Source organism: Neophocaena asiaeorientalis, unplaced genomic scaffold (genome assembly GCF_003031525.2).
Source record: "Neophocaena asiaeorientalis asiaeorientalis breed wild unplaced genomic scaffold, Neophocaena_asiaeorientalis_V1.1 scaffold149, whole genome shotgun sequence".
NCBI lineage: Eukaryota > Metazoa > Chordata > Mammalia > Artiodactyla > Phocoenidae > Neophocaena > Neophocaena asiaeorientalis.
Window position 1 is genome coordinate 5,866,877 of NW_020174442.1, and position 22,703 is coordinate 5,889,579.

Consider the following 22,703-nt stretch of genomic DNA (forward strand, 5'->3'; position numbering starts at 1 on the left):
ATTGGGTCTTCATTGCTGCACACAGGCTTTCTCTAGTTGTGGAGAGCGGGGGCTACTCTCTCTTGCGGTGCACGGGCTTCTCATTGCGGTGGCTTCTCTTTTTGGAGAGCATGGGCTCTAGGCATGCAGGTTTCAGTAGTTGTGGCTTGCGAGCTCTACAGCGCAGGCTCAGTAGTTGTGGTGCACGGGCTTAGATGCTCCACAGCATATGGGATCCTCCCGGACCAGGGATCGAACCCATGTCCCCCGCACTGGCAGGCGGATTCTTAACCACTGCGCTACCAGGGAAGTCCCTAAATTAAGTGATTTTTAAGTCCAGAGTTTAATTTTGCTTTGTGACAACTTGTAAGTAATAAGAAAATATAATCACTTGCTATTTCTCAAAGTATGAATGCCACAACCATTAGTTTGAGTCCAAGTACTGATCAAAATAATATTATCAGTGTGACTTATTTTCACATGCTTAAAACCAGAAAGGATCACATTTGTGTTTCTTTCAAGTCTTTATTTTTCACAAAGCAAATTAACTGAAATTTCCTATCCTCCTCAGTTGGTAACAAGAAGAGCTACCATTAATACTTTACAGAAAATGTCAGTTCTGCTTTAGAGAATATTTTCTAACAGAATATATGCTATAATTGACAATTTTTTTTTAAAATAAAGGTACTTATAATTACCTGCAAAAAGATCTTCTCTGTCATCATCCAGCACAACTTCTGCAGGTTTTGGACCATTGGAGTTCGTACTAATATCTTCTGTAATAAGACTAGCTGGATCTGGAGATGATGGACTTGACTGTCAAAAAAACAATAATTGACAATGGATTGCCATGTTTGTTATATCTCTATACACTACAGAAATAGAATATTCTCTTGATAAGAAAAGAAGACGAACCGCTATTTATAGTTCCTCCTTTGAGGGTAAGAATGAATCAAAAACATACTTTTATTCACTTTCTCTTTTCTTAACAAGAAGTCACTTAAGATTTAAAAATAAAATCTTCTCTAGTCACCCAGTTAGATACACTAATTTGCCATGTTGACTTATAATTAACAAAAACAAATTTTAATGATTTACATAGTATATAATATTATGACATAATAATAAATATCATATCTTGAAAACATGTTGCATGAGCAAGAAGTTCCAACTACTACTTTACTGTAAGAGGAAGCTTTAACAGTAGTTGAATTGAGACTACAATTATTCTAAAATTTCTATAGTTTCAAGCTAAAAATATGCCCTCTCCCAAATATTTACATTTCAACTAAGCTAAGGGACTATTTTTGTACTTTTTAAAGTACAAAGGTCAGCAAAATGGAATGAAGATTGTAAAGCTTTAGTTTTATCACAGTTTTCTTATAGTAATAGTTAAAACCAATACTATTTTTTTAAAAAAAATAACAAAAAGGAAGTTGAATACGTCAAAAGTGCACAGCTAGATATTTTTACAAACCCAACATCCCTGTGTAATCAGCACCCAGATCAAGAAAGAGAACATTATCGTCAACTCTAGAAGCTCCACTCATGCTCCCTCCCATTCTTTACCGTCTCTCCACCCAGGCTTCTACCAACATGGATTTGTTTTTCCTGTTTTCACTCTTCATGGAACTGGAATCATACAAAATATATTGCTGTGTATTTGGTTTTTTATCTTAATGTTATATATACGAGATTCTTCTATATTATTGTATGTAATAATAGGACACTCATTTTCGTTTCTGTAAATATTTCACTGTGTAAATACATCACAATTGATCCATTCTACTGTTGATGGGCATTTGGGTTTTCAAATTTCATTATCAGTTTTATACCACTACCAACAGCACTGTATAAACTTTCTAGTACATATATCTTTTAGCAAACAGTGAACAAATGTCTGTTTGGTATGTACCTAGGAGTGAAATACCTGGATCATAGGGTAGGTGAATGTTCTTTAGAAGATATCACTAAACATTCTTCTAAAGTGGTTATTTAATTTATACTCCCACCGGTAATATATGAAAATTTCAGTTGCTCCATACCCTTGTTAACACTTTACTATATTCCATCTTTTTCGTTTTAGCTATTATGGAGGGTATAGAATGTATCTTTTGTGGTTTGAATTTGCATTTCCCAGATGAATAATGATGCTGAGCAATTTTTCATATGATTAACGGACATTTGGATATCTTCTTTTGGGAAGGGTCTCTTCAAATATTTTCCCTATTTTTTTCTATTGTTCCTATTGATTTGTAATTCCTTACATGTTCTAGATACAAGTTCTTTGTGAGATATGTATCACAAATATTTTTCTCCCAGTCCGTACTTAATGCCTTTCCACTTACTTAATGGTAGGTATTGATGAACAGAAGTTCGTAATTTTAGTAAGGGTAAATTATCAACTTTAAGATTAGTAAATTTTTTGTAGGATGAATAATTTTTCTTTTTTAAACACTGTCCAGGGAACACTGAGACATGTCTCTTCTTCTTCTTCTTTTTTTATATTTACTTATTTATTTGGTTGCACCAGGTCTTAGTTGCAGCATGCCTGTGGGATCTAGTTCCCTGACCAGGGATCAAATCTGGGGCCCCTGCACTGCGAGTGTGGAGTCTTATCCAATGCGCCGCCAGGGAAGTCCCCAAGGATGAATAATCTTTTAAGGCCACTCCTAATTCATAAGATTTTCTGATCAGCTTTTTGAGTAAACTATCCTCTACAGCATGAGGACATTTCTTAAGAGCTTTCAAAAACAGTTTAAATTCCTTATGGGAAAATTTTAAAAAGCGGTTTTTTTCCTCTCAGGAGCTCATGCATATAGACCAAACTCTCACAATGGTATGCCTCTATTTACCTTAGCATTTTTTCTTGAAGAAATTCTTGAAGAAGTCTAGAAGATGTTCCTGACAACCTCAATCTCATCTCTAGCTGAGTCTGGTTAGGTGAGTGATATATACGCTTCCACAGCATATCTATTTCTTTTGCCATAATTTCTCTTACCACACTATATTATAATTATTATCTGTTTATAGACTACAAATTCTATAAGGAAAGAAGAATGTCTTATTTTGCTTATTACTTTTTATCAGGTTCCTGGCCACAAACACTCAATGACTATCTGTTAACTGAATTCTAAGAAAATAATTACAAATATCTGTAAGAATTGGCCACAAGTTTGTCAACCAGATTGTCTACAATACTGAAAGGTTTGAAATACCCTAAAGCACAGCTACATAAAAATGTAGCAGAGTGGCTCCAACACCCATTCATGATAAAAGCTCTAAGTAAACTAGGAATACAGGGGAACCTCCTCAATTTGAGAAACAGCTACAAAAAACCTAGAGCTAACATCACACTTAATGAGAAACTCAGAGCTATCTCACTAAGATCAGGAACAAGGCAAGGATCTCCCCGTCACTACTGCTTTTCAACATCATATCGCAAGTCCAAGCTAATGCAGTAAGACAAAACAAGGAAATAAAAGGTATATAGATTGGGAAGAAATAAAACTGTGTTCACAGATGACATGATCCTCTAAGTAGAAAATCCAGAAGAACTGACAAAAAAGGCTCCCAGAACTAATAAGCAATTATAGCAAAGCTGTAGGATACAGGTTAACATACAAAAGTTAATCACTTCTATATACCAGCAACAAACAATTTGAAATTAAAAAAAAAAATTTACATCAGCACCCAAAACAACTAAATACTTAGGAATAAATCTAACAAAATATGTATCAATACAATATCCATATGAGAAAAACTAAAAACCTCTAATGAACAAAATTAAAGAACTAAATAAATGAAGAGATATTCTATATTCATGAATAGGAAGATTCAATATTGTCAAGATGTCAGTTCTTCCTGACTTGATCCACAGATTCAATGCAATACCAATCAAAATCCTGACAAGTTATTGTGACTATCGATAAAATGATGCTAAAGTTTACACGGAGAATCAAAAAACCCAGAAGAGACATTACTGAAGGAGAAGAACAAAATGGGAGGACTGAAGCTACCTGACTTCAAGACTTACCATAGGCTACAATAATCAACACAGTGTGGTACTGGTGAAAGAACAGATTAATGGGACAGAATAGAGAGCCCAGATATAGATCCACATAATATGGCCAGTTGATTTTTTGACAAATGAGCAAAGGCAATACAATGGAGAAAAATTAGTCTCTTCAACAAATAGTGTTGGAACAACTGGAAATCTACATGTGAAAAAAGAATCTAGACACAGACCTTACACCCTTCACAAAAATCAACTCAGAATGGATCACAGACCTAAACGTAAAGCACAAAAGTATAAAGTTTCTAGAAGATAACATAGGAGAAAATCCAGATGACCTTGGGTTTCATAATGAGTTTTTAGATACAACAGAGGCACAATCCATGAAAGAAAGACTTGATAAGACAGACTCCACTAAAATTAAAATGAAAACTTCTGCTCTGCAAAAGATAGTGTCAAGAAAATGGAAAAACAAGCTGTAGACTGGGAGAAAATATCTGCAAAACACACAGCTGATAAAGCACTGTGATCCAAAATATACAAAGAACTCTTAAAATTAAACAATTAGAAAATGAACAACTCGGTTTAAAAACAGGACAAAAACCTTCAAGATACTTCACCAAAGATAAACGCATGGCAAATAAGCATATGAAAACGTGCCCCACATCATATATCATTAGAGAAATACAAATTAAAACAACAATGAGACACCGTTATACCTCATAGTGGTACATTCTATATACCTATTAAAGTAGTCAAAATTTGGAACACTGACAACACCAAATGCTGATGAGGATGTGGGGCAACAGGAACTCTCGTTCACTGCTGGTGGGAATGCAAAATGGTACAGCCACTATGGAAGACAATTTGGCAGTACTTTTATAAGATGAGCATACTCTTATCATACGTTCCAGCAACCGTGAACTTTAGTACTCATCCAGAGGAGCTGAAAACTTATGCCCATACAAAAACATGCACATAATGTTTACAACAGCTTTATTCATAATTGCAAAAACTTGGAAGCAATGAAGATGTTCTCCAGTAGGTGAATGGGTAAATAAACTACAGTACATCCAGACAATGGAATATTATTCAAACTAAAAGGAAATGAGCTTTCTAACCATGAAAAAATACAGAAGAAACTTAAATATTACTAAGCGAAAGAAGCCAGTCTGGAAAAGCCACATATTGTATAATTACAACTATATGACACTGTGGAAAAGGCAAAACTATGGAGATAGTAAAAAGATCAGTGGGTTGGGGAAAGGAAGGGATGAACAGGCAGAGCAGAGAGGATTTTTAGGACAGTGAAACTACTCTGTATGATATTGTAACAGTGAACACATATCATTATACATTCGTCCAAACCCAGAGAATGTACAATACTAAGTGAACCTTAATGTAAACTATGGATCTTGGGTGATTATGATGTGTCAAAGTGGTTTCACCAATTGTAGCAAAAGTACCACTATGGTGGAGGATGTTGATAATGAAGGAAAATGCATGTGTAGGGGCATTATATGGGAAATCTCTATACCTTCCATTCAATTTTGCTGTGAACTTAAAACTGCTCTAAAAAGTAGTCTATTTTTCAAACAATGTAGTAGCAGAGTGGCATTTACTGACACAGAAAGATGCTTTTAATATGCCATTATATACGAGAAATAGTTACACATGTGACCCGGTTTCATGACACTACTCATTAAAAATAAATGTTTTCAGCAGTTGGCCCTCTGTTTCTGGGGTTCCAACAGATTCAACCAACTGAAGATTGAAAATATTAAAAAAGTAAATTCCAGAAAGTTCCAAAAAGCAAAACTGGAATTTGCCACACACCAGCAACCACTTACACAGCATTTACCTTGTACTTACAACTATTTACAAACATTTACATTGACATAGGCATTATAAATAATCTAGAAATGATTTTAAATATATGGGAGAGATTGTATATAGATTATATGCAAATACTATGGCATTTTATATAAGAGACATCCATAAAAGGGATTTTTGGTATCTGTGGGATGTCCTGGAACCAATCCCCTGTGAATACTGAGGGAGAACTGTACTTGTTTTGAATAAGATACAGGCATTAAGGACCTACATATAATATACCTGTACCCTCAACTTCATTTTGAACAAAGATTCTATTTTTGAATACCAAAATTTCCTGGAGATCAAAGCTCTGGATTGTAGTTCTGCCTGCACACTAACTTGTCTATGGTTACATAAATTTCCTTGAGTACCATTTTTTTTGTCTATTTAATGAGAAGTATATCAGAATTGCTATAACAATCTTTTTTTTTTACCTACACATTTTACTATTTCACAATTTCTAAATCTAAAATCACCTAATTCGATTTCTTTTTGCATTTCTTAACCTAGCTTGATAATAATTTTGAAAAAACAAAACACCAAAATTTGTAAAAACTAAACGCAACTTTAAAAATAGTCAGTCTCAACTCACTGCTATAATTTAATGCCTGTGTAATGAACCTGTGACCAAATCTCAAGAGAAAAGACAATCAACAGATCCCAACCCCAAAACAGCTCACATGTTCGAAGTATTAATCAAACTTTTAAAAGCTTTTCTAACTATGCTCCATGAGATAAAGGTAAATACATATGAAGTGAATGAAAAGAAAGATGTTCACAGCAAAGAAATAGAAACTACCAAAAAAAAAAAAGGAAAATTTCAGAACAGAAAAAAATTATCTAAAGTAAAAAGTTCAGTCTCCCTGGTGGCGCAGTGGTTGAGAGTCCGCCTGCCGATGCAGGGGACGTGGGTTTGTGCCCCGGTCTGGGAGGATCCCACATGCCGTGGAGCGGCTGGGCCCGTGAGCCATGGCCGCTGAGCCTGTGTGTCCGGAGACTGTGCTCCGCAATGGGAGGGGCCACAGCGGTGAGAGGTCCGCATACCACACACACACACACACACACACAAAAAAAGTTCTCATAATGGGTTCAATAAAAGACTGAAGATGACAGAAAAAAGTGTCAGTGAACTGGAAAATAAATTCATATAAAGTATCCAATCTGAATAACAGTGAAACAAAAGTTGAATAAAATGAACAAGGGGGACTTCCCTGGTGGTCCAGTGGTTAAGAATCCGCCTTCCAATGCAGGGACACAGGTTCGATCCCTGGTTGGGGAACTAAGACCCCACATGCTGCAGGGCAACTAAGCCCATGTGCTCTAGAGCCTGCGTGCCAAAAGTAGAGAGCCCTTGTGCCGCAACTACTGAGCCCGCGCACCACAACAAAATATCCTGCATGCCGCAATTAAGACCCAATGCAGCCAAATAAATAAAAAAGTAAATATTAAGAAAAAAATGAACAAGGCCTCAGGAGTCTGTAAGATAATATCAAAAAGTCTAACACTCATGTCACCAAAGTTCCTGGACAGATGAAAAATTTTTGCACAAATATTTACAGAAGAAATGGTTGAAAATTCCTGAAGTTGAAGGATATAAATTTATAGGAGCAAACCTCAAAGAGGATAAAACCAGAGAAAACTATGTTTACACACATCATCACACAGCTAAAAATAAAAGTATTAGAGAAACAAATGAAAGTAGTGAGAGAAAAAACCCATTTTTACAGGGGGACACCAATTAAAATGACCATAGATTTCTCATCAGAAATCACAAAGACTAAGAAAACAGTCTAAGAATACTTTCAAAGTGATGGAAGAAAGAACTGTCTACCCACAAATCTATAAACAGCAAAAATACCCTTCAGGAATAAAGGTAAAACAGTTTTCAGATGAAGCACAAATAATTCATCATCAATAAACCAGGTCTAAAAAAAACAGTAAAGGAAATTCTTTACGCTTAAGAAAAATGATCCAAGAGGAAACAATGAATGAAGGAAAAGCAACAGAAATGCTAAATATCTGAATAACAAAAAGAAACTACGTTTTCCCTCTTCAATTCTCTAAAATAGATACGTCTATTCAAAGTAAAAATTGTAATGCAGTCCATAGTTATAATACATGTAGACTATTAACAACCTATAACGTATTCTTATCATAACTGAATGTTTATACTACTCTAATATCTTGGGTATTCATTTTTGTCTGACATCAAAGTCAGAGAATGAAAAACTGGCATGTTGATGTAACAAAAAGGACTCTTTTATATCATAGTTCAGTGCCTGAGAGTGGAGAACAACATGGGAATGGTTTGGACGGGTGAGCAACTCCAGTAATGGCTGTGGTGGCAGCAGTCACCCCACTGTGGGGAGACTATAAGGCATGCACTTTCTATTGGTGCCCATCCATCAGCAGCATAGAGTGCCCTGCTCCACTGCTCACAGAGCAGTCATGGAGCAGTCACTCACTAAAGGCTCTCAGGACTCACTTATCTCTGCCCCTGCCTCTCCATGTCTCCTTCAGTTTCCTAGTGAGTTCAGGAAGAGTTGTTCTCCACTGGATGGAAAGGAGTGAGAGAGTGGTCCATCAAACAAGAAAGTGATGGTGGAAGGGTACAGTAACAGCTTCTGGGTGATCAGAATTATAGTTGTCTGAGACAGGCAATGAGGAGACATCAGTGTTTCTAATAAATATATATTCTTTTCTTCCCCATATCATCATTTAGTAGTTTTCTAGAGATTATTTTTATTAAAAGTTTCAAGGTTGCTAATATCTCTTCAAAAAAAAACAAAAACAAAAACAAAAAAACAAACCAAAACAATTAGTGCTTTGGATTGCAACGAAGACTAAAGAAGCCCACCTAAGCCTCTTTCTCCCACTGATTAACACTAAAAGCTCTGGATAGAATACAGAAACAATGATCTAAAAGTAAAAAATAGGCAGGGCTTCCCTGGTGGCGCAGTGGTTGAGAGTCCGCCTGCCAATGCAGGGCACATGGGTTCGTGCCCTGGTCTGGGAAGATCCCATATGCCGTGGAGTGGCTGGGCCCATGAGCCATGGCCGCTGAGCCTGTGTGTCCGGAGCCTGTGCTCTGCAACGGGAGAGGCCACAACAGTGAGATGCCCGCGAAAAAAAAAAAAAAAAAAAAAAAGCATGTAGAACAATTCTTTGCTCAAAAAGACAAAAAGTTTTGGGAAGATGGAATTATGAAGTTGCCTGGAAAATGGCAGAAGGTAGTGGCACAAAAGGGTGAATACATTGCTCAATAAAGTTCTTGGTGAAAATGAAAAGTGTCTTTTATTTTTACTTAAAAACCAAAGGCACTTTTTGGCTAACCCAATACTTGCTATGCTTTGAGTAAGAAAGTCCTTTACCATGTCAACTTCCAGCAACCATAAAACAAGTTAATCTGTTACCTTACCAGGAGGGTAAAGTTTACCCTTTACAGTTCTTGAAAGAAAAAAGTAGTGACCTTGAAGATAAATCATTAGGAAATCTCCAATCTGAGTAATAGAGAGGAAAAAAGAAATGAAGAAAATGAACAGAACCCCAAGGATCTGTGAAACAGTATAAAAAGGTCTAACATTCATGTTACTGAAGTCCTAGAAAAAGAGCAATGCAAAACAATATTTAAAGAAATGATGCCTAAAAACTCTCCAAATTTGGTGCAAGACATTAATTTACAGATCCAAGAAAATGAAAACTCCAAACAGGACAACTTCAGAGAAAACTAGATGCAGCCTCATTATTAAAAATGGCTGCAATGTGGGACTTCCCTGGTGGTCCTGTGGTTAGGAATCCACCTTTCAATGCAGGGGACATGGGTTCAATCTCTGGTCAGAAAACTAAGATCCCACATGCTGTGGGGCAACTAAACCTGGGCACTCTAGACCCCGCATGCCACAACTAGAGAGCCTTTGTGCCCACGTGCCACAACTAGAGAGTCCATGTGCTACAACTACTGAGCCCAGGCTCTGGAGCCCATGCACCACAACTAGAGAGCCAGCGTGCCACAACAACTGAGCCTGTGCTCTGGAGCCTGCGTACCACAACTACAGAGCCCACGTGCTACAATTACTGAGCCCACACGCTCTGGAGCTCACACACTGCATCTAGAGAGAAGCTCGCATGCCACAACAAAGAGCCCACATGACACAACTAAGACCCTAGGCAGGCAAATAAATACATCAATAAAAATGTTTAAAAAAAAAAAAGAACCAAAGAAATGGTAACTGTGGAAATAAAATAGACCATTTTTCTTTTCTTAAAAGTTATTTAAAATGTGTATAACTATGAGAGCAAAAATTATAACAATGGTAAAGTTTTCAATGAATGGAAATGTAATACACATGAGAAATACAACATGAAAGAAGGAAGATAAATGGACCTATATGGTTGTAAGGCTCTGAATTTTGTTTGTCAAAGTACAATATTAACTCTAATTGGACTGTAAATGTTTAGGTACATATTTCCCTCTGTTTTCAGAGGAAAAAACAGAAGATAAAAACAGTAATCAAATAAAATGCTAGATCTAATGCAATCACACCAATAATCACATTAAATGTAAATATTCTAAACACACTAATTAAAAGACAGAAGTGACCATACTGTGTACAAAAATAACAATGCACAACAATATGCTGCCTATAAAACCCTACTTTAAAGACATGGGTAAGTTAAAAGTAAAAGAATGGAAAAAACATGTCATGCTACCAAAGAAGAGCTGGAGTGTTACATTAACATCAGATAAAATAAACTTAAGAATAAGGAGTATTATCAGCAATTAAGAGGGGTATCATGTGATAAAAGGATCAATTTACCAAGAAATTATAATAATACTAAATTACAGTAATTGATACAATAAATAGATAATAAGGGAAGATAGAGAAGACCTGGAAAATACTATCAATCAACTTGACTTAACATTTAGAGAACACTTCAACAATAACATTAGACTATATACATGTTTTTCAAGTGTACACAGACTGTTCACCATAACAGATCACATTCTGAGCCATCAGACAAACCTTAACAAATGTAAAAGAACTGGAGTCATAAAACATTCTCTGACACTAATAAAATAAAGCTGTATCAGCAACAGAAAACTATCTGGAAAATCCTCAAATTTTGGAAATTAGCACACTTCTAAATAACCTATAAGTCAAACAGGAAATCACAAGGGAAACTTTTGACTAGAAAATAGTTTAAATTGAATAAAAACAAAAACACAGTATCAAAATTTGTGGGATGCAGCTAAAGCGGTGCTTACAGCAAAATACATAGCTAAATACTAGCACTCAAAAAAAAAAGTCTTAAACCAATGATCAAAGCTTGACAAAACAGAAGAGCAAACTAAACAGACAGCAAGCAGAAAGAAATTAATGAAACTAAAAAACAAAACAAAAAATAAACAAGAAACCAAGAGACCAAAACCTGATTCTTTGGAAAGATTCCAATAAAATGACAAACCTTTAGCACGATTAAAATGAATGAATAAATAAGCAAACAAAGAGATGACATAAATTACCAATATAAGCAATGAAAAAGGAGGGGCATTACCCAGACTACACAGATACGGTAATAGGATAATGGACTATTATGAAAAACCTATGCCTATGAATTTCACAGCTTACACTGAACAGACAAATTCCTTGAAAGTCACATACCACCAAAGTTCAACAAGAAGAAATACTTCTGTATCTATCAGATACACTGAATTTGAAGTTAAAAATCATCCAGCAAACAAAACATGTTCAGATGATTTTACTAGCAAGTTCTGTCAACACTTAAGGCAGACATATGACTAATTCCACACAACCTCTTCAAGAATATAGAAGAGGAGGAAACACTCTCCAACTCATTTAATGAGGTAAGCATTTCTGATACCAAAATCAGACATAACGAGTAAAAGGAAATGACACACAAGTATCTCTCACAAACACAGACACAATAACAGAAAAACACTAGCAAACTGGATGTAGCAATATATAAAAAGTATAAACACATTATGACTGTGTGGGGTTTATGCCAGGAATTCAAGGTTTAGTCAACATTTGAAAATCAATCAATATAATCCAGTTTATCAATAAACTAAAGAGAATTATATGAACATCTTATTAGATGCAGAAAACTCATTTACCAACATCAACATCATTCAGAGATACAAAAGTCAGAAAACTAGAAATAGAAGGAAACTTCATTAACCCAATAAAGGTCATCTACCAAAAAAAAATCATATTTAAGGGAGAAAAAAATGAATATTTTCCTCCTATTAGCACGAAAGGGGAAAAGATACCCACTCTCACCATTTCTGTTCAGTATTACAATATTGGTTCTAACTAGTGCATTAAGACAAGAGAAAGAAAGACATACAGATTGGAAAGAAATAAAACTCTAATCAGAGACATGACTGTTTACATAGAAAATCCCAAAGGTTCTAGAAAAAAACCTACTAGAACTAGAATGTTTAGCAACAGTTGCAGAAAACAGGGTAAATATGCCACCAATGAGCAAATGTAAAAGATATAAAGGCACCAAAAAACCATAAAATAGGTAAAACTAATAAAAATATGTACTAGATCTGTATGCTGAGAACTATGAACACTGATGAAAAAGATCAAGACAGACCTAAAAGAAAAAAAAAAAGAGAGAAATAGTATACTTATGGCTTAAAGGCTCAATATTGTTAATATGTTAATTCTCCCCCAAACTAATTAATGGATTCATTACAATCTCAATTAAAATCTCAGCAGGAATTTTTGATAGAAATCAATAGATTCTAAAATTATATGGATAGGCAAAAGAACTAGAATAGACAAAACTATTTTGAAAAGAACAAAGTCACTGGATTCACACTACCTGATTTCACGACTCAGTTAATCAAGGTAATCAAGACAGCATAGAACTGGCAAAAAGATAGTCAAAAGATCAATGAAACAGAGTCCAGAAATATATATGCTCTACCGATTTTTGACAAAGATGCAAAGACAACCCAATGAAGAACTTTTAAAGTCTAGCTTCTCCAACTTAATATAAAACATCTGAAATTCACTGATGTTTGTTGCATGTACTGAAAAATACTATCAACTAACAATATTTATAGAACATTCCACCCAATATCAGACTAAATACATTCTTTTCAAGTGCACACATAGTATTTACCACAGAAGACCATATTGAGCCATAAAACAAACTGTAAAATGATTATCTTTCAGTAAATGGTGGTTGAACAACAAGATATTTATATTCAAAAACATGAATCTTGGGCTTCCCTGGTGGCACAGTGATTGAGAGTCTGCCTGCCAATGCGGGGGACACGGGTTCATGCCCCGGTCCAGGAAGAACCCACATGCTGTAGAGCGGCTAGATCCGTGAGCCATGGCCGCTGAGCCTGCGTGTCCAGAGCCTGTGCCCCGCAACGGGAAAGGACACAACAGGGAGAGGCCCACGTGCTGCAAAAAAAAAAAAAAAAAATGAACCTCAACTCATAAGAAAATAAACTCAAAATCAATCTGAAGTCCAAATATAAAAGCAAAAACTTATAGAAAAAACATAAGCAAAACCTTTGTGACCTTGTGTTAATGTTAGCCCAGGATTTCATATGTAACATATGAAGTACTATCAATTAAAAAAGGATAAAACAAGGCACAGACTGGGAAAAAATATCTTCAAAACACACATCTGGCAAAGGACGTGTATTCAGAATACATGAAGAATTCTCAAAACTCAATAAGGAAACCCATTTTAAAATGGCTAAAAGATACAAAAGAACACTTCACCAAAGAAGACAATTTTCAGATAGTGAACACGTATGTGAAAAGATGCACACCATCATTAACCATTAAGGAATGTATATTAAAACCACAATTAGGTAACACTACATACCTTTTAGACTGGCTAAAAATCACTGGTATGCTGGTATATGTTTAGCAATCGGGTCTTTGGGAGAGAAGACCCTGAATTTTAGCTTTTGCTTATTTCTGTGGCATAAACATACCCTCTGTTGCTGATTTCTCCCGACTGAATGTGGAGCTAGGAAGATATGTTACTTTCCACCATACGGATACAACAGACATAATACAGAAACTAGTAAAACACAGTAATTAGGAAGCGACAAGTTTTATATATTTATTACCTTTGTTTTTTTAATATAATTTATTTATGTTTATATAATTTAATTTTTAACAATGGCTGTTTACTAAACAGTTTACAAAATTCCTGAAAATTTAAACATTAGTTCTTTTAAGCCAGTATAAGCCAGCCCCAAGCGTGCCACTGCCTGAAATAAAACTGACACTAACAACTGCTGACAAGGATGTGGAACAACTGAATTCTCCATCATGAAAGAAAACAGTCTGGCAGTTATCTTTTTCTTCTTTCCCTTTCTTTCTTAGAATGTTTTACAATTTTTTTATATTTCAGAGATAAAATGAATGAAAACCTGACCAGAGACTAAAACAGGCAAATCCAGAGGCACTTAGTTTCCTTCAGACTAGCCTTCAGGATTCAAGCACTCAATAATACATACAAAGTGTGACTCTTTGAATAGGAATAAAGTGTCAATATATATATTTTTAAAGAAATTTATTTATTTATATTATTTTTGGCTGCAATGGGTCTTTGTTGTCGCAGGCAGGCTTTCTCTAGTTATGGTGAGTGGGGGCTACCCTTCGTTGCAGTGCGTGGGCTTCCCATTGCGGTGGCTTCTCTTGTTGCAGAGCACAGGCTCTAGGCATGCAGCTCCAGCAGTTGTGGCATGCCAGCTCAGCAGTTGTGTCTTGCAGGCTCTAGAGTGCAGGCTCAGTAGTTGTGGTGTGTGGGCTTAGTTGCTCCGTGGCATGTGGCATCTTCCTGGACCAGGGCTCGAACCTGTGTCCCCTGCATTGGTAGGCGGATTCTTAACCACTGCGCCACCAGGAAAGTCCCTAAAACTTCAATATTAAAATAACTTTTATGATGGGAGGAAATACCATAACATACTTTTGTCTTGAAACATCATGCTTTCACTTTAATGAAACCATATATTATCAATTCTCAGACTTGGAGAACACTGTCCTAATGGACATGGTCTTGGGTTATATTACTAGTTATTATTATAACTTGAGTTATATCATTACTAGATCCATTAACTTGCAAGACTAAAAGTAATTAACTTCATCTCCCTATGCTTTATCTCCCTTGAACCTTTCTGGCTAAAAGTTTGGCAGTCTCTTAGAAAGTTAAACATGTATTTACCACACAATCAGCAATGCTACTTCTAAGTATTTTCCCAAAGGAAATGAAAATCGTTCATACAAAAATCTGTACATAGGGCTTCCCTGGTGGCGCAGTGGTTGAGAGTCCGCCTACTGATGTAGGGGACACGGGTTTGTGCCCCGGTCCGGGAAGATCCCACATGCCGCAGAGTGGCTGGGCCCGTGAGCCATGGCTGCTGAGCCTGCACGTCTGGAGCCTGTGCTCCGCAACGGGAGAGGCCACAACAGTGAGAGGCCCACGTATTACAAAAAAAAAAAAAAAAAAAAAAAATCTGTACATAAGATGTTTATGTCGCTTCTAGTCATTAATGCCCAAAACTGTAAACAACATAAACATTCTTCAACAACAAACAACTGTGATACACAATACAATGGAATACTAAATTCAGCAACAAAAAGGAATGAATTACTGATACATGCAACAACATCAATAAATATTAGATACTTTAGGTTAAGTTAAAGAAGCTACATTCAGGAAATTTCATACTGTTTTATTTATAAAAAATATAATTCCATTTATATGAGTCCATTTATATGAAATTCTGGAAAAGACAAAACTATAGGCAAAAAACAGATCAGTGGGTGCCAGAGGCTGGGAGTGGGAGGCGTTAACTACATGAAAGAATTTTTAGGAGGTGATGGAAGTGTCCTATATCTTGATTGAGGTGGTAGTGAACTTTACTGAGGTAAATTTTATCACAACTAAAAACTATCATCACAGGAAAAAAATACCAGAGTTCAATTTTATAGGAAAGTGGGTGTTTGAAAAGTAACATTAAGGACAAATCTAGGGAGTTCCCTGGCAGTCCAGTGGTTAGGACTCTGAGCTTTCACTGCTGAGGGCCTGGGTTCAATCCCCGGTCAGGAAACTAAGACCCCACAAGCCGTGCAGCATGGCAAAAAAAAAAAAAAAAAAAAAAAAAAAAAAAATTATTCTTTTTAAGAAAAAACTGAGCACCTCTGCCTCAAGCAACTACATAGAATAACATTTTTTACAGGTACTAAAAATAGTTCATTCCAAAACCTTTATATTTAATGGCTTCCAGGGAAAGTAGTCAATTAGAGTTATACCTCGTCATAAATCTCTTTCTAGTATTTTCCATGCTGTTGCCTTTAAATACCTGGTCACGAAATGTCTTTCCTCTTAAACATAGGTAATTCATGATGAAATTTTCAAAAAAATTAAAACATTTCAAGCTGGATGCCAACCCAAAGAAAACAGAATTAGGAAAACAAGATATATGCTGTCACTACCTGTTGTGTTAGAACAATAGATACTAACTTCAGTTCTTTATCAAAAGACTCTTTAGTCTTACTCTACTTGCTCTCTTGATAATGTCACCCACTTTTCAGGGTTTCAAAGATCATCTCTATGCAATTAAGTCATTCCAGTTTTCTATACTAGTTCTGTACCATGTGCATATTTCAATCACATGTATCACCTGGTACTGCAGATGCTTGTGCACACAGGTGTGTTTATTATGTTGACTCCTGTTGGTTCATATACTCCGTAAGGGCAAGGACTAGATTTCTACTAAACTAGTTTGGTTTAGTGTCACCATTCAATAAATTGTATTGAATCTGTATCTCTAGCCACCCAGTATTTCTAGCTGTCTGATAGTATCTGCATTGGTGTAACTTATTCCCAAATGAAATAAACTTATAATTCCTTCCCCTAGACATTGTAAGTCTTAAGATGTCTATCTTTTAATCTGCTATTGCATCAACTTCTTTCTCTCCTTTATTATTTGCACTTTTCTTCTTGAGGCTTTTAACCTCAGATTTAAAATAACCTCTGGCTCATCAACCTACCAATGATACCTCGCACTCAAATTTATCCCTCAGACCACTAGCACATTAAGCTTCCTAGGTGATCATGTTACTGCCCTGAAAATCTTCCAGAGCTCTCACGTGCCTACAAAACAAATTTCAAAGCTGTTCACAATCTCACCACATTAACCTGTAACATCCTATATTCAGCCACTCAGAATTATTTATGGTTCCCTAAAATATAGACTGAACCTTAAGTGACACGTGCCATTCTCCCACACTGGAATTTCATTCCACCCTTTGAAGTCTCTCTTAAATATTACCATCTCAATGGCTTTTCCTAGCCAACAGAAACACTTACTGTTCATCTACTATGTGTCAGGAATGTTGATAGGAGTTAGAATCGCTCCCATTTCACTGGTACTTTCAGTGTTTTCAGATCATATAGTCACAGTCTGTCTGTATCAGAGCTTTCTGTATATCTTTCTTCTCCACTGGAGATTTTCTGTCCTCAAAGATTTGCATTATCTTGCTAATATCTGCACTCCTGTTATCATCTAAAAAGTATGGTAGAGAGTAAATACTCAAGTATTCACTGAAGTCAACTAAGTACAGTACCTTCTGAGCAATTACGGCATAGGGTTACATGGTGGGAAAGGAATTCTAAGACCTGTGAACCTCCCATCTGGAAATTTCATTTGAAATGCACTATAAACCATCATGTGACAGTGTTGGGGAAACTGTGGTTCTCAACTTAACTTCAGCTGACCTTAAGATTTGAGGTTAGTACAAGAACCAGGTGTAAACATCTACAGTCAACCAATTTTCAGAAAGGATGCCAAGACCATGCAATGGAGAAACAGTCTTTTCATCAAATGGTGCTGTGACAACTGGATTGCCACATGCAAAACAATGAAGTTGGACTTTACCTCATACCATATACAAAAGTTAACTCAAAACGAATCAAACCCCTAAATATAAGAGCCAAAACTATAAAACTCTTAGAAGAAAATAGATATTCATGGAATTCACGGAAAAGACTCTGACAAGTACAGGTTTCTGGTAACTGACTATACTGCTGAACTGAATGAATAAGCATTTTCAGAACTCTAATGGAAAACTGATGAATTCATAAAAGTGTTAACAAAAGATCAAGATGAAAAAAAAATTAATTACATGGGACTGAGTGAACTGATGAGGATGATTATAATTTTTGTGACTTTCTTTTTGAATAAAAAAAAAGTGACATAAATTTATGTAAAAAGAACAATGTAAAACAATGCCACTCCTCACATATTTTCTCTTGTTTTGGAAAATATATTTTCTGTTAAAAATGTGATTTATGCTGACACGTAATAGGTTGATTATTGTTAATATGAATGAATTAATAAATTTAAAAAAAACAGATATAAATCTTCATGACCTTGGACTGGGTAGGGGATTCTTATATATGATGTTGAAAGCATGACCAACAAAATAAAAAACAGATAAACTAGGCTTCATCAAATTTTTTAAAAATTTGTGCTTCAGAGAACACTGTCAAGAACATGAAAAGACAATCTACAGAGTGGGAGAAAAATTTTTGCAAATCATGTATCTGGTAAAGAACTTGTATCTACGATATACAAAAAAATTCTTATAAATAAAAAGACAGGGCTTCTCTGGTGGCGCAGTGGTTAAGAATCCGCCTGCCTATGCAGGGGACACCGGTTCGAGCCCTGGTCTGGGAAGATCCCACATGCCACAGAGCAACTAAGCCCTTGCGCCACAACTACTGAGCCCACACGCCACAACTACTGAAGCCTGTGCACCTAGAGCCCATGCTCCGCAACAAGAGAAGCCACCGCAATGAGAAGCCTGTGTCCCGCAACAAAGAGTAGCCCCCGCTCGCTGCAACTAGAGAAAGCCTGCACACAGCAACGAAGACCCAATGCAGCCAAAAGTAAAATAAATAAATAAATTTATAAAAATAAAAAATAAAAAGATAACCCAACTGAAAAATGAGCAAAGGCTCTGAACAGACATTTCTCCAAAGATGTACAAACGGCCGATAAGCATATGCAAAGATGTCTTCAAGAAAATATAATCAAAACCACACTTAGAAACCATTTCACATGCATTATGATGGATAGAATAAAAAAGTCGAATAATAACAAGTGTTGGTGAGGATGTGGAAAAACTGGTTCCCTCATACATGGCTGGTGGGAATGTAAAATGGTGTGGCCATTTTGGGAAACCACTCCAGCAATTCTTCAAATGATTAAATGTAGAGTCACCATATAACCCAGCAATTCTACTTGTACACAAATGTTTATTGCAGCATTATTTATAATAGTCAAAATGGGGAAACAATGCAAATGTCCAATGAACGACAAAATGGATAAACAAAATGTGGTATAGCCATACAATGGATTATTATTCAGGCATAAAAAAGAATTAAGTATAGACTTTGAAAACATTATGCCAAGTGAAAGAAGTCAGTCACAAAAGACCACACGTTACATGATTTCATTCATATAAAGTCTAGAATAGGGACGTCTATAGAGACAGAAAGTGAATTAGCAGTTGCCTAAGGTTGGGAGCAAAGGAGTTTAGGGAATGGGGACGAGGGTGAGAGGGTACGAGGTTTCTTTCTGAGGTGATGAAAATGTTGTAGTATCTGTGAATATACTAAAACCCATAAAATTGTACATACTAAATGCGTGAGTTATATGGTACGTGAATTATAACTCAATAAAGCTGTTTAAAAAAAGAACAGGTGAAACTAACACAACACTGTAAATCAACTATAATCCAATAAAGAAAAAAAAAAGAACAGGCATATAATATAAATTTCCTGACCTTTTTAAGGTGTTGTCTTACTACTTCATGCTGCCTTAGGGCAAGCACCTTTTAAGCTTAGGACTATATCATAAAAAAAAAAAAAAAAAAGGCAGTAAAAGTGGTATTCCTAAACAATGTAAAGCCTCTCAGGTACAAAAGAAGAACAAGCTTTTGCCAGATATTTTCCCTTTTCAGTCCCTTCCCTGCCCCCATGCCAGCCCTTCTCCACTCTGTTTCATAGTCACAACAGAAACATACACTAGGGGTTTTAAATATGCTTTAGCTACTGAACATAGCTTTATGTGACTGTTCTTAATTTTGAAAGGAAAGTTTAATATTGGGATAAAAACATACTCATAGCATACATATACACTAAGTTGTATAGTCATTACAAGCTTAACAATTATGACATGGAAGCTGTGTATAATTTGATTTTCACTTATATGGATTTCAACTGATTTTTTTCCTTCAAATGCCCTCAAATGAAAAAGTTTCTACATGCGTAATATTTTTAAAACTCTGACTTAATTTTTTTTTAAATAGAAAGACATTAATTTTTATGCCTTTCTTACAATTTAGGGCTTAGGTAAGAACTATTCAAAGCAGATGACCTGTATCAGAATCACCTGGGGCTTTGCAACTCATTGTTGTCCTTGGGACTAGAAGCAATGTCATGAGGAGTTTGTTAAAAATGCAGAATTTGGCTTATCCCAGACCTACAGAATCAGAATTTGCTTTAACAAGATCTCTAGGTAACTTATATATAATGTTTGAAAAATAATGATCTAGAACACTTATAAAACATGCAGATTCTGGTGAGGCAAAGGCATCTGCATTTTAAACAAGAATCCTATGGTTTCCCCTACACACTGAAGTTTGAGAAGCACTATTCAAAAGAAAAGGGGCATACTGAAAAAACATTCCTTTAGAGCAGCTTTGGTATACTAATAAATGCTGCTATATATCCTTCCCCAAATAGTTTGAAAAGCAAAAAAAAATTTCTGAATTTTTAAGTCTCACAGTTATACTACCTTAAAATTAATACACTGAATGAGTCTCATGAAATAAGGGGTTTAGATGAACAATCAAAACCAACTTTTTAAAACGTTTTCATAATGCAGTAACCAAAATAAATTTATTCATACTCAAAATTCTGTAGACTTCTACTGAAAAGTCAAATACCTTACTAAAAAGTCCCATCCAAATGGGAAATATAAGTTATAGTTCCTTTTACTCAACTTTAAAAGACTTCAATTAAACAGAATGCTTAGTGTTCACAATATTCTAGCTTAAACTATGTTAATTAAGTTTATTCTGATCCTTGCTGGTGGAAAACCTTTGTAGCTCTCACAAGGAATACAGGTCTTAGGATCATGCATAGACACTAACTTTCAATACGTGTTAAGGTAGCTGTAGGGTATACATAAAGGACTACAAGGATATTCGCCCCAAAATGTAATTTGCTGTGCAAGATAATTTTTACTAATTCTTAGGGGATGCTGGTTTTGACAATTAATTCAGCAAACATTTGCTAAATACAATCAATGGTCAAGATTTTGTGAGGAAACAAAGATGATCAAGGCACTATCCCTAGGCCCAAGAAGCATATAATCCTGAGGACAGGTGGGGTTTGGGCAGGAACCTGCATATACAATTAGCAGAATGTGGTCAGTACCTAAAACGGGTGCCGGAAGTTCCAGTTTCAGCTAAGTGAATGCCAAATAATGGATATTTTACAGTAATTTCCAATTGATTTGCTGCAGAGTTCAACAAGCTAGGAAAGCTTACTAAAAAGCAGTTTATAAAGAAGTACAGCCCAAGATAAACAATTCTCTGGGAAATTTGCTTATATTTTAATACACATACACACACTTAAAGTTGGGCTATGAGGTGTGTGTGCGCTCATCAAAGGCAAAGCAATTCAAATATGAACTGGATACAGGAGGCCCAATACAGTTAAGTTCACAGAGGGCGTTTCCTTTGACAAAAACAGGAAGACTTAGCTTCAGAGATCGCTGATCATGCGAGAAAAGAGGAAAAAGGAGTGAGGATCTGTTTTTATTTCTCCCCTGGTAACTTTAAAAAAAAAAAAAAAACCTCCCCCACCGCCCAGCAGTTTCCTGAACTATTCCCTCCCTTCAACTTTATATTTTATCAACACTATGTTCCTTAAAAAGCTTAAGAACTAAAGAAGACAAGCAAGACCGGTCAAATGCATTTACCTATTTAACAGTCCAAAACAAGTACCTCCCTCAAGGGGAACTAGCAGTCCATAAAGGGCCAGGGCCGGGAAAAGTGCATCCACACGCTCCCTCCAGCGCCTCGGCCACTGAGCACTCTCTTCACTGCTCTCCCCTTTCGGAGGCACACCCTTCCTTGGGAAGGGAAAAGCAAGCACCTCTTAAAAGGGGCTGCGGAGGTCGCCCGGCAGCGCCGTGAGGTTTGCGGGGACCCAGGGCAAAACCTTCTCTGCACTGGAAGAAGAGGTGCAAGTGACACCGACGAGGGCCAGCTGAACGGGGAAAGGGCACTGCGATGCTCTGTCCGGTCCCGGCCCCTCAGGGGTTCAGGTCGGCCACCCGGCCCGCAGTTTGCTCTCTTAAGCAGGCCTAGCCGCCCAGGCCAACTCCAGCCCAATGACAGGTCCCCGAGGCGGGGTCCGCGTCACAGGTGTCGCCCCAACCAGGTCCTTGCAAATCCCGGGGGGTGGGGAGGGACAAGTCGGGGCACGGCAAAGGCACCGAAAGGTGAGACGCGCGGCAGCGACGGAGAGCAGCACCCACGGCGACGCGGTCTCACCTCTAAGGTGGAGACAGTGCTGGTGAACAGGTCCTCTCCGTCCTCCAGTTCCTCAAAGTCGGTGGGTTTCCCGACCCCCAGCGGAGGAGGCTCCCTCTCGGCCGCCATCTTCGCTCGCCCAGACTACTGCGCGAGCGGGACCTCGCGGACCTGTCACGTGAGCACGCACGGCTAGGCTGGCGCGCGGGCCG

General features: G+C 36.8%; 1 protein-coding gene across 1 annotated transcript in view; it reads right to left on the reverse strand.

Moving 5' to 3' along the window:
* SNX2 (sorting nexin 2) overlaps window positions 1–22,667 on the reverse strand; it is a 53,371-nt gene extending 30,704 nt beyond the window's left edge. Inside the window, exons 1-2 of the mRNA XM_024757161.1 lie at window positions 22,513–22,667; window positions 678–795 (exon numbers count right to left, since the gene is read on the reverse strand). Coding sequence (XP_024612929.1) covers window positions 678–795; window positions 22,513–22,620 — 226 coding nt within the window. The 5' untranslated portion in view covers window positions 22,621–22,667. The remainder of the gene's footprint in view (window positions 1–677; window positions 796–22,512) is intronic.
* Between the last annotated feature and the right edge of the window lie 36 nt (window positions 22,668–22,703).